The following is a 13,147-nucleotide window of genomic DNA, read 5'->3' on the forward strand; positions in this document are numbered from 1 at the left end:
AAAGTTACCTGTATTCAGCATGGTTGGAAGAAGCACACTTGTCCGGGTTCTCTGGTCATGAATGCACATCTGGGAGCAAGACTCTTGTGATACGGCTATAAATGGACCTCCAGGATGTCAGCTATTCTCTATCGCCACTCTGGAAAATTTGTACTGTTGCAATAGCTTCTGCCTAGGAAAACAAAAATATAAAAGTAGCTATAAAAATAGCAATATTTCATCTATCTGTTTGGAATGCCAAAGAAAGAGAAGATAATTTCAGCTTTGTTTCAAATTTTAATGACTTTCCATAATGCCCTTTCATTTTGGGTACACACCCTGTGTTTACCATACTGATGTATTTATAAACAACCATCTTTTTTACCTCTGAGTCTTTGTTTTGCTAGGCAGAGCTCTTTCAGTCTCCTCTCACAAGACTGACTCTTCATTACCTTTAACAATCTTTTAGCATCCTTCTGCACCTGCTCTCATTTTTCTCAAATGTACTTTTTGAATAAGCTGAGTACGGCATTTCTGATCAGATCTTATGCTTTCTGCTATTCCATATCTCTCTACTGGAAATACCTCAGTTAACATATCCTAGGATCACATTTGCCTTTCCACCGAAAGACCCTGAAACCACAGAAATTCTAGTGATCCCTTAGAACTTCTTCACGTCTCTGGCTCTCACCACTACGCTTTAAGGCACCTTTACGTGACAAGCCTTGGAGCATGAAGTGTTCAAGACAGGAGCTTTGTTTGATACAGAACATATGTGCTTAATTTTATATATGGTATATCATTTCATCAGCTTCAGCTAGCGTTGTAGGATCTTGGCCTATCTGCTCAGTCTATAAATAAATAATGACAGTTTTATAAATAAATCAGTTTCTAACCAGCTGAAACTGTGTTAACTTTGTAACTTTTACCAATCAATAGAGCAGCCTGAATGACAGGCACAGGTTCTGCAGTTTTTTAAAAAATCTGGTGTAACAATGAATAGTTACATGTAAGAACCACACAAATATTTTGCTGCACTAGCATAAAATACTTCATACAGCATTTCAGAACATGCCCAAACCATTTACATCCATGGTAGGCCAGAAAGTGGTTTTTTAGCTAGCAGTTCAATGCTCTCCCAGTGCAAACAGGTAATCAATCATTCTTTGCTGTTATTGTTTTATAGAATAGTTTGAAACCCAATCCACAGTGAGTGTTTGTACTGCCTGTTCTTTTTGTTCTCTTATCAATTCACGTTTTAATACTAAAAAAGTGCACTGTTTTCATCTGGCTGCTGGAGTCTACATGTTGGGCTCTACTGCCATTTCTGAAGTTCTTGGTTGGTGGGAGAGTTTAGGTGGAAGCCTGCAGGAGAGACTGAAACTCTGTAAAGGCAGGAAGTAAAGAGCGGATTAATCTATTCAGCAAACAAAAACCACAAATCAAAACATTGAGGTGGAGAAAATCCATTCCTATGCAGAGATTTATTGTATCGCAGTGTGGAGCTTGTGTAAAGATGAATTTGAATTTCACCTGCCTTCCTGTCCTGCTCACTCGTAGGAAGCTTACGGATAGCTAAACCCCAGCATCTCTTTTGAAGCCTGGTGCAGGGCAAAAGTGTAAGGCAGCATGTCGCTCCTGTTCTTGCACCAGGACGTCTCGGTGTATCATTTTTCCATGGGACACGATATGAAGAACGCTTGATTTTAATTACACATTTCTGTCACAACCAACCAGGTGGACTCCATCCCTCCAAGTCTCTTTTCTGGAGTGGGTGGAGAGGCCAGAGGATGGCGAGGACAGCCAGGCAGTAGATTCGGTGTAGCGGTCCGCCACTGACGAGTGCCCAGTGCAGGTGCGAGGCCAGTAGGCCCTTCCCCACGCTGGAGGGAAGCATGCAGCAGGGCGGCCCCTGAGGGGAGGTGGTCGGGGGAAAGGGGGCTCCCCGCTTTCCCCAGCGTTTGCTCCGGAGGAGGGCTCCGCACTCCCGCCTCCTTGCGAGGCCCGGGGTGCCGCTGCCAGGCCGGGAGGAGCCCCCCAGCGCCGGGGGAAGGGCAGGCGGGCCGAGAGAGGGCACCCCGTCCAGCCCCGACCCCTTGCCCTCCCGTCCCCGCGCCTCCGGTGGTGCCCTGCGGGGAGCCCTGCGGCGGCGGGCGCCAAGGCCCCTCGGCCCGGCCCGGCCCGGCCCGGCCGGCTCCCCTCCCGGCCGCCGCAGCGCCGCCTCAGGCTGGAGCCAGCGGGCGGCGCCCGCCCGGGCCGCCGCCGCCTGCGCCCTCCGCTCCCCCACGGGAGGGGGAGACAGCGCCGGCGAGAGGAGAAACTCCCTCTGCTGCACCCTCCACCTTCCTCAGTGCCCCCCGCCCTCCTCCTCTGGGGCCACTGCAAAGAGGCAGCGGGGCGCCGCCGCCTCAGCCTCTCGGAGCGCGGCGCGGCGGGGGCAGCCCTCCTCCCCGTGCCTTGAGTTACCCCGCGGAGGGGGCGAGGCGGGCGGAGAGCGGGGCGGGGGGGAGCGGGGCGAGGGGGAGGGCTGCGCGCAGATGAACGCTGCTCCTGCGAGATGCTGCACGCCCAGCTCCCTGCCGGAGGCGGGTAGCAGCCGCCGCCGCCGGCTCCTGCCTCTGCCAGGGCTGTTGCCGCTGCTGGACGCAACCTTCTCCCGACATGGAGCTGCTGCTGCTGCCGCCGCCGCTGCTGGAGTGAGTGAGTGTGACGGGCAGAGCTAGCCGGCTGCATGGATGGATGTGTTTAGCTTTGTGAAGATTGGGAAGCTCTCCGGGTAGGTGTTTGCTGTTGCCGCCGCCGCTCCGCCACCCGCGGGCGTCCCGCGGCTGCGGGCGCTGCCCCTGCCCGGCGGGGGCGGGAAGGGGTTTCGGGGTGAAGGGGGGGGGCTGCCCGGCATGGGGACCGCCACCGCCTCGCTGCCGGGGAACTTAAGCGGGGCTGGGGGCTGGGTCGGGGTGGGGCGCTGGGCGCCCGCTGCCCCCCGCACCTGCCGGGGCCGCGCCGGTGGCTCTGCCCGGGACACCTCGTCGCCTTTCCTCTTCCGAGGGGGGTAGCGGAGGCGTCCCGCCGCTGAACGGCCGGAGCCGTGCCCGCCTCCAAACGCTGGCGCGAAGGGGCGACCTGAACTGTGCTGGGAGCGGGGCGGGGGGGAGGTGGTCGCGCCGCCTCGGCGGGCACCTGCCGGGGAGAGGGGGGCGAACTTCAGAGGGAGCGGGGCACCCCCGGGCCGGGCCGGGCCGAGCCGGGCGGCGCTGGGCTGAGCCGAGCCGGGCCGCGGGGGCCGGGGCTGGCCGTGCCCCGCCGCGCCCCCCCCCCCCCGCTCCCGCCCGGCGCGGCCCCTCGGCCAGGCCGGCGGCCCCTCCGGGGGCGGTATTTTCAGAGAAGCGGTGCAGTCATCGCCGGATTGGGAGCGCTGCCCCTCCGCCGGTCCGCACGGCCGTGGGCGCTGGGGTGCGAGTGGGTTTGGCGTCTCTTATCCCTTGCGCGCACCGCATGTACTTCTCGTTGTTTAAATGGGTGCTCGAGTAGGCTTATTTATCTTTTTTTTCTTTGCTTTCCGAATAAATCTTCCTTTTAAAGGCCTCGGAGTTGTGGTCTCTATCCGTAGATCTGTTGCGTTCGCAGCTAGTTGCCAGGCCCGAAGCTGCACGGGTGGATGGCGAAGCACGACAGCCCCCGTTAAAATGTTCTCACCGTAGTTATGTGCAACTGGAGGGAGCCCTTCTCGGGAACAGGGGAAATCGTGCTTTATCTCGAAGATGCGGTATAAAAGTACTCGAGTGGCAGGATTTTTTCAGGCTTCTGGTGCAGATAATCGTCCTGAAGGATTTAGCTTTGATCACAGTAACTAGGAGGGTTTCGAATTCTTACGATTCAGTGGTTCCTACACCGTAGTTACCGTATCCTCCTTCTGTTTACGAAGTGCTTATGTAGGAGGCTGAAAGTGGCTGTTGTACAAAAGGGAGAAAGGCCTTGCTAAGGAAGTACAAAAGGCAGCTCGCTCCAGTGGCGCTCAGGTAGGGAGCTTGTCAAAATGACAGATGGTCTTTAAAAAACAAATATTGCGTGGCTGGAAGTTAACGGAGTGCCACAGGTGCAGGCGTAGCCTTTATCCCCCAAAATTCCCACCATCGCACCTGGCTGTGATTACAGCTCTGCTTGTGGCGATGCCAGCGCAGAACAGCTGCTATCATTCAAGCACATCATTGCCTCATCCTGCTCACAACAATTTTACACGATGTGACGGCTACAAGACTAACAGCTCACTCGGCTTTTCTTGGGTCGCGTTCCCAGCTGATACCGTGGAAACTTTGAGGAGAGGGAAAATATGCTCACATAGCTAAGGAGCAGGTCATGTAGCGTGATGTTTCTTTCCAGGTAACTGAATTGCTTGACTACTTCTGTTTGTTTGGAAATGGTGTTTTAGAAAATCTCCCAGATCCTGATGTCACACGTGAACTAGAATCAAAGGGAGAGAACGGGATATGCCGCTTGGAAATGTTATTAAGTCAGGTACATGGCAGTCTTTATACGTGTATAGTAAGCTTCGGTCTCTGGTGGTGCGTACAAAATCTGTAGCTTTCTGCATATTTGGAAGACACAGCTGTTGCCAGTGCTGAGGTTTGTATTTCAATGAAGGCAGATAACAGCATTTTTCTGAAAGAACCTGAAAGTTCTTTCTGAAATGAAATCCCAAGTTTCAAAGCTTGTATCCAGCTTTGCTTGATTAAAGGATATGAAGTACTTAGGGACCGAGTTTGTCTTGTAGATTGCAGTAAATCACTTCTGTACTGAGCTACTACTCTCTTAGTTTCTAATTTTCTGGTTGTTAAACGACCCGATAGTTTACACAGGACTTTACTTGCAGTTTCCTAGGTAACAGCTAGGTATCTGCTCCAATTTTAGGAAAGCCTCATGTAGCAGACAGGTTCCAGTGTAAACCCCGTTTTTAATCCCTCTGTGCATTTAGGTTGAAAAACTGGTTTGCCTGAAAATTCCAGTTCTTTCTTTGCTGTTAGAAGGAAGGCCTTTCTGAAAGAAAGCCGTGAGATGATAAACAGTATTTAACTGATGGTGTGACCTTGTGGGCAGATTACCTACAGAAAGTTATGTTGAACTTGGCTGGTACTAAACTTTTTCATGACTTTCATTCTTTTCTAATTTTATATTGCTGTGCATTCAGATCTCATTTTAGGTTGCGAGCCAGCCATTACAGTTGTAGTCTGCAGCCTTGATTCTGCAGGCAGTGGCACGGATAAGCTCTGTTATGCATGGCTACTGGGAGGGATACTTTCTAAAGTCATGGTATATTTTTAATAGACGTGGTGAGAATTTAAATTTTGCCTTGATCAAGACTTTTTATCTAGAGTAAGCTTAATATGGGGTATAAACTCTTAGAAAGCTGGCTACTGGATATAAAATTTTACATAGCATACATAAAACATTATTACATTTTAACTATCTGTGCAGTTTTTTATGTGGTACCTAGGTGTGTAGGGTCTTTTAGAAGCTCTTGCTTCTGCAGCTGCTTCAACAGTTACCCACATTTGCTGGGTGAATGGGGAGTATGGGCATAATCTGGAAAAGGATGTGTGCAGAAATGGAAGAGAACGCCAAACTTGTCTTACAACAGATGTGATCTTTGGTAATCTTTTCTTTTCCTTGCCTTTGTAGGTCTGTCATACTGTGTACTATGTATCAAGTATAGATGCTTCATAGTAAAATTTCTGTCGATTTCTGAAGACTGGAAATATCCATCTGACATCGAAAACAAAAATATCATGTAGAAATACTGATCGTGCTTTCACTGACATAGCCTCTCTCCCACCCTCCTTTTGGAAATTCACCGATCTAGTAGTGGACTGGAATAATTGTTCTGGTATAAATCTTGTGGTGTCATTCTCTGGAGGAAGAAAAAAACCCACCCTTTTCTTGTAATGAATTTCCAAGTGTAGAGAATGATTGACAAGCCTTGTTTAATGGTTCAGTACTCTAATGTGGAGCTGTACAAGGCAGGTGAATATTTCTGTAGTGTGGGCTGCATAAGCATGTGTGGTGTGGTAGTGTCTGTAATTTGGGAGGGAGGATTAGTAGGATAGATAAGGTGCACATAAAAATTGCCAGATTAGGTTGGATCAGAAGTCTGTCTTGCCTGGTACTCTGTCTTAATTGCTTTTAGCAGCTGCTTGGGGAAGGAGTAGAATGAGCACAAGTATGGAGCGGTGATTCTTGAGCATAGGTATCGAGAGTGGAGGAATGATGGTGCTGCTGTGCCGAATATGAAATGGAGCATTTTCAGATCTAGGTGAATCTGAGTAATGGGCACGTTTCTCATCGGTAATGGACAGGTGAACTATGAAATAATTGGTCAGAATAGTGAACGGAGGTTAGCAAGAGGTTAAGCCTGTACTCCTAGAATATATTTTTAGTTAGAGAATCTGTTTATTGAGAATGGCTGTTTTCGTCATGTCTGTAGAGGTCAGTTCTATTTCAGCCCTTTCATAGCAGGATATAAAAGTTCCATATGGAAAGATGACTGTGTGGATACTGCCTGAATGACACTGAGTGGGGTAGTGACCCTCCAGAGTTGGGGTGCGTAGCTCCCATGCCCCTGCTACTGTTTGTAGCTCTGCCACATGACACTAGACAGAAAAGAATATGATTGTCCACGTGAGCGGCCATCAGTCTGTAAGCTGTGGCAGTGCTGGTGAGGGTGGGTGGGACGTCTCTGTCACGCGGTTACCTTTGCGGGAGAAATTCTGAGCTCATGAGAGCCATTTGTCATTGGCAAGGAAGCCTTGCAGAAGTAGGGCTGCAGTATGGGGTAAGACAGTAGACGTCTGCAGTACCTCATGGTGGCTGTTAAAAGTATAATTAATGGAGAGTTAACTCCGTATAACAAACAGGAGGATACCAGCAAGACTTGGACCCATCCAGCGATACTGCTTTGTGATAGGTGAATTGATCATATCTGGATCTTTACTTCTTTGCTCAAGTTTTTCATTGCCATCTGTTATTGTTGAGTTTAAATTTATTCCATTAAAAACTGTATGGGAATAGCCTTATGCCTGCAGTACCCCTTGTACCTCAGCTTTAAAACAACAACAAAACAATCCCATAACCCTGCAAGGTCGTCTTCTCAGAGGGCACTCAAATATGGCTTTTTCCTGTGATTATGCTAAACCTGAGGCTGGGCTTCTCACTGAAGAGGAACCTCTTACAAAGTCCTTTTTTTCACTGGGGTGGATAAATCTCCCATTCTCATCTTTTGTGCTTATCTGGGCATCTCTAATCGGGTGGATTGACTTGGTAGCTGCACAAATGTTTGGGCTTTTGAGTTCTTACTGCTTATAAAAGTGAAGCAAGTCTAAACATACTCCAAATCTGAGTGTCTTACGTTTTTCAGCCTTTGTAGCCCTGTGCTTGGTCCTGTTCTCTCTAGATACTTAGATGTCCTGCCAAACTGGTGCGAAGGGTCTTCTCCTAGAGCTGTCTTAAAATCTAACAAACCAGAAGCTGTGTTTGTAGATTCTGAATGCTAGGCTCTGGTTTTTACAGGGAACAAGGTTGCTTGGCTTCATGGTTTAGTTGTTTTTATGTGGCCAAGCAGGTATATGTTTTCCAGATTTAAGGTTCTGAGATTAGTCAGTATGTTGTTTGATTTATTTATTTATTTAAGGAAAGATTAGTCACTCTGCTGCTTGATTTATTTATTTATTAAGGAATTTGAGAAGATTTTGGCATGCTTATCTATCTTTTCTTTAGTTTATCAGAATAGCATATCTCTTTACCTGTGATTTTCCTTGTCATGTTTTTATTTTGATGTGATATTTAAAAAGCCACCTTAATGGAGAGACAATTAAAAGCGTACTTAAGTTACTGATGCTATTTTACATACAATTTTTGGAACAATTTTTATGAGCACTCTTTGAAGTGACAATATCATAGCTTGTAAGTTATTTTCAGTATTTACAAAAGACTGTGGCAGTAAGAAAGCCTATGATTATCCTTTTTACGCTCAAAGGAGGCAATTTAATTCTAAACAGGAATTTATTATACTGGATGATAATTCAAATACCCATGAATTCATTTCATCTTTTTTCTTCTTGAGAGGACTGCATTACATTTAGTAAAATATTTGTTTATTCACACTCCTATAAGAGCTTTACCTTATATTTTATTATTTGTCTGTTTTGTTAGCTGACACAGATAATAAAGACGTGTGCTTTAATGTCTGTGATGTTAGTAATGTTGTATGTCGTAACAGCTTCAGCAGTTCAAAAATTTATTAAAACCACTCCTTTATTACGACTGCTGTAAACTTGTCAAGTGGCCAGTGAATGATGATGCAACTCTGCTAAATATGTATGTTCTCTAAATACTGTTTGCCTAGTGATACAGTGCTTAAAAGATGTAACCAGAAGTAACCTTGTCTCTGGAAATTTTTGAGAAAGCCAAAAAATGGAAAACAAACTCCACAAGTCATGCTTTTATTTCCATCTCTTCTACTAAGTACTAAAGAAAGTGGAATGAGAACTCTGAGAATGGATGCTCTGATTTAAGAACAATCAAAGCAGGTGCAGGTTTGGTATAATGTTTTCATTTCTAGGAAGACAAGTCTTCCCTTTGCTTTTGGGTTCTTTTGGAGAACTTCAATCTGTGATGTCGAATCCTTAGTGGCGTGGTTGAATCCAGAATCTTGGCATGGTTTCTTTTTTAATCACAACTTGCACCAATGTTCTTGTGTGTGCACATTTAAGTCAGTCTGTTAATATTCTCATATGGTTTGAGAATATAACTAGAAAAGGTTGGTTTTTTCTTTCCTCTGTATTTGCTGGTACCAGGAAGAGCCTGAGGTGTTTTATAGGGGTTTTCTGTCTAGTTGTTGGGGTTTTTTTGTTTGTTTGTGGTTCTTTGGTTGGTTGTTTTTTTTGAGAAGCCTGCTCATCTTTTCAGTCCGACAGATTCACATGGGAAATTTCAGTTAAATTGAAAAAAAATTCCTTAACCATAACAATAATAAAAAATGAGGGTATGTTTCCATATTTTACAACATTCTAGGTCTTTATGGAGGTGCACTAAGCTGTTCATAGAAAATGCAAACCATGACCTGAAGTAACGAGTGGATAATACATAGTCTTAGTTCTGCTGGTAATGTGTCAGGGAAGGGGTATGTTCCTCCTCTTGCCAGCATTTTCAAGTAGTTATGTCAGTGTATCACAACTTAGTAGCTGACTGATGTGATGAAGAATTGAGTAAAGTCACGTAGGAGCTACTAACTCCTATAAAATGAACCATCATCTGGGAAGGATATGTAACTGCTGAAGACAAATAATGCAAAAAATCAAATGCGAAGAAGGGAAAAGTAATTGTGGTGTCATGCACAAGTAGCTCTGTTAAATCAGGGGAGGCCATTTGGGTACGTGAGGTACTTGTTTTCATGACTTCACATAACCCCTTTGGATCTACCACAGGACAGAAACTTGGTGCTGATAAGGTATCAGTGTTTAAATATTGTAGGCACATGCCTTGAGTGGGAAGGGACTTCCGGTAATACCAAATTGTAATTAAAGCTGCTTTTTATAATAATGAGTAATTGTGATTAATGTTTTCTGGAATACCTTAAAGAGATTTCTCAACTCAAAAGGTTGTATGTTTGTTGAACGTATGTTTGAAGACTTAAAAGAATCTAATTCTGTTTCTGATAATTATTGCATTGACTGGAGATGAAGCAAATAACAGTGCCAATAGTATAAATTTTGGAAATTAATTGCATGTTCAAATCCTAAGGAGATCAACACTGATTAAAATCTAAAGGTGTGAAAGTACACTGGAGCTAGAAATGTGAAGTACTCCAGGACTCATTTCTCTCCGACCTAGATCAGGACCTGGTGCTGTAGAAGTCGCTACTAGTAGTGCTTTAGTGTGGAGTCTATAGAAACTCCCTTTAATAGGCTGATGATTGGCTATAAAACTATAACTTTATTTCCATTAGTTTTAATAATGAACAAAGAAGAATTTTTTTTTTTGGGGGGGGGGGGGGGGAAGTTTTGAATGAGTAAGAACACTCTGAAGAAGAAGAACGAGCATGCTGGAGGGTAATGCAGAGCTGTATCCTATTAAATATTTTTCACTAGTGACTTAAAATAGGAGAGGGAAGTGATAAAAAGCTGATTAGTATCTTTTAAGAAAAGTCTCGTGTGAGATTTATCGCTTGGACAAAAATAACTTACTTTGGTGGTAAGGAAAATGATTGCTGATTGACTTGGTTATTTTCACGACTGTTTTAAGAGTTAATAGCTTTAAATGAAACCCTTTTCTTTTTCAAATAATTCCATTATTGTGAAGCATTGTCAGTGCGTACTCAATCCAAGCTTTTTCATTTTAGTTATTAGAATGTTAATGAGGGGAATTACTGGGTATCAGTTTTAGCTACGGGAGTTTGGTAAGTTAAGGTTCTGGAGAATAGGTGGATATCTTGCAAGATTTTGAGAACCATTGGTAAAAAGGAGATTTATACACAGAATAAAAAGAAGGCGGTGAAGGCAAAGAAGGAATATTTGTATGCTAAAGTCAAGTCTTGAGAATGAATCCTTTTATGATATTCTCGTTCATGATAAAGATTATTTTTGGGTTCTGCTTGAAATTTTTGGAACTTTAAGGAAAAGAAACTTGGGATATTGGAATGTATTATGACTTTTTAAAATTAAAGGATATCTATAGATAAAAAAGTATATATGTGTGGATTGATGAAGACTACTTAGTCATTTACATTAACAATCAAAATGGCCAAGAACGTGTCCCATTCTGTTCTTCAGAATTTATTTCTGTATATGTACTTCTTTGGTTTTGGAGGGTGGGGGAGGGAAGACATAATTGTTGAAAATAACTTTGCTTAGGAAGAAAATGTAAAATTGGCATTTGTAAAATTTTGTAGTATTGATTGTACCCTGTTTAGGGTGAAGATCTTCCAGAAGTTTTAGCATGATTTAATTGTTATTGTTCAGAGGAGCTCTCAGCCTTTCTTGTGTAAGTGCTTGTATGTTTACATAAAATACTTTTCCAGCATTATGCAGCCTGTAAGGTCTTGCTTGCCTTGCTTATAGATTTTGCAGTTTCACTGTTTGTTTTTAATCTTGAATCTGTGATTGTGTTACTCTGGTTTTGGCAGTACTTGTATGTTTAGAGAGCAAAATGCCCATTATTCCATGGTAGTAAATGCTACCAGAATCCCTAACAGGCACGCGGAACAACCTAAGCATGTGTTACAAGTTCGAGCTATGTGTGTTTCACTTGTGCTCTGTATTTGACTGAAATAGAGCAGTAGAGAACTGGAGAAGAAATCTGGAAATAGTCCATACCTAAAAAGATTAGTAGAGCCAGGATGCTTCATATTTACCTGAATGCCCGAACAATGGCACTGACTTTGGCTTGCTCTAAGTGAGACTATCACAAGTCTGCTTTTCTTGAAGCATCCGTAACAGGAACCATAAGAGTGGAGATTGCAGCTGCACAGAACAGCCTGCCTCAATGGTGCCGAAGTTCAAAGTTTTCTTTGTTTGTGATGTTAGGCCTTTATTGCACAAAAAATGAAAAGTTACTGTAGCACTACTTTAAGGCCTTGCCTATTCTGGAAAGAAGTGGGCTGTTTGTTTAACACTGCAGTGCGTAACAGTTTGTACAACTTCAGCACAGAAAAGACAAATGTCACTTGTTTTGACTGTGTGATGTGACTAATCAAGTGAAAATGTGGTTTATGTGTTCAGGTAGAAATGATCAAAATTCACTTTTTTTTTTTTAATAACATTAGGTTATGGATCCTATGAAAATTGTAACTTAAACGCACCCGCTTTTCTTGATTTTTTTTTTTTTTTTTTTTTTAACCTTTTAAGTGTTGAAAACCTCAGGTGATGACAAAACTTAACATTTTGGTAACTTTGAAGAAATTTTTTTTTTTTCCAGGGAGAGAGACAGACAATTTTCTCATGAAGTTGGCTATCTTGTCTGCCTAGGTTTTTACTTTGCATTATGTATTGTATGTTACCTGCCATGTTTATAAGGGCTGCACTCTCCTTTGCCAGGGTATACAGTGAAGAGGGACAGAGAAGAACTGTGAGTGGGAAATGATCTGTACTTGATGACCCTGCTTTGAGGGCTGGGTGAATAGGGGCTACAGTATGTAATGGGGAGGAGCGGCAGAGGTAGGAAGAGAGAGAAAATTGGAGAAAGTAAGTTAACGAATGTTGTATTGAATGAGGGCTTATTTGCCATAAGTGAATTGAGTTAATTGTTCAAGACTAGCAGATCTTTATATGCAGATGAACTTGTGCTGTTGCCTGGGTAGTTTATTTGCTTCATAAGGCTGGTTGAATTAATTGGTTGGATGTGCTGTAATCTGCATGACTGCTATTTAAAAAACAGGAAGAATTCACTCCACCATTGCAACAGAAAGAACTAGCTCATTTTAGTTTTCTTTAAGGTCTTGAATTTCCTTCTTGAAACTTTCTTTCTCCAAGGGGTTTCTGGCAGCTGAGCTTGAACTAGCTCAACACATGAAATAACAAGGTGGTCCCTAGCTCCCCGCGTATCTGCTGCTTAAGACACACTGTAATCAGGATGGTGGGTTTTCTCAGGGTGAAGGTCATCCCCTGCACTTGAGCACTTGATAGCTGGTGAGCCCTGTGACCTTCCTTCCCCCCCCCCCCCGCCCAAATGCAGATAACTTGACTGCAAAATCTATAGTAATTGGGGAACGTGCTTATGTTTTATTGTGGCTTAAAAAAATTACCCCAAACCAGAAAGCATTTGTTTTTTTTTCAGTGGTATGGGGAAGAATTAGGAGTAGGCCCTGGCACTCTGAAGCACTTTGAGAGGGCACTTCAGTAACATGGTCAGCCCGATGTAACTGCTGATGGCAGGAGGCCTCACAAGACTGTGGGTCAGATCTCCACTTTCTTCTGCAGCCCTTTATGTACATCTTACATCACGGTGAGCTACTTCAGGGACTAGAAGACTGGTTTTGGTGTATTTCTTTTCTGCTGGTATAGATGTCTAAACTGGCCTGGCAGAAGTGATGGGAGTGTGTTGTCTTTGGGCAGCAAGGTGGGAGGGGAGGAAGGAAAGTGGGGCTTTTGGCATCTGACCAGCTCTGTTACGTTGCACCACA

The 13,147-nt window shown here is 44.2% G+C and overlaps 1 protein-coding gene across 2 annotated transcripts in view; it reads left to right on the forward strand.

Moving 5' to 3' along the window:
- Nucleotides 1–2,514: 2,514 nt before the first annotated feature.
- FRMPD4 (FERM and PDZ domain containing 4) overlaps nt 2,515–13,147 on the forward strand; it is a 316,970-nt gene continuing 306,337 nt past the window's right edge. For both annotated transcript variants that reach the window (XM_075095499.1, XM_075095494.1), the window contains exon 1: nt 2,515–2,755. In XM_075095499.1, the coding sequence (XP_074951600.1) occupies nt 2,715–2,755 (41 nt within the window). In that variant the 5' untranslated portion in view covers nt 2,515–2,714. The remainder of the gene's footprint in view (nt 2,756–13,147) is intronic.

The sequence above is a fragment of the Phalacrocorax aristotelis genome, chromosome 1 (genome assembly GCF_949628215.1).
Source record: "Phalacrocorax aristotelis chromosome 1, bGulAri2.1, whole genome shotgun sequence".
Classification (NCBI taxonomy): Eukaryota; Metazoa; Chordata; class Aves; order Suliformes; family Phalacrocoracidae; genus Phalacrocorax; species Phalacrocorax aristotelis.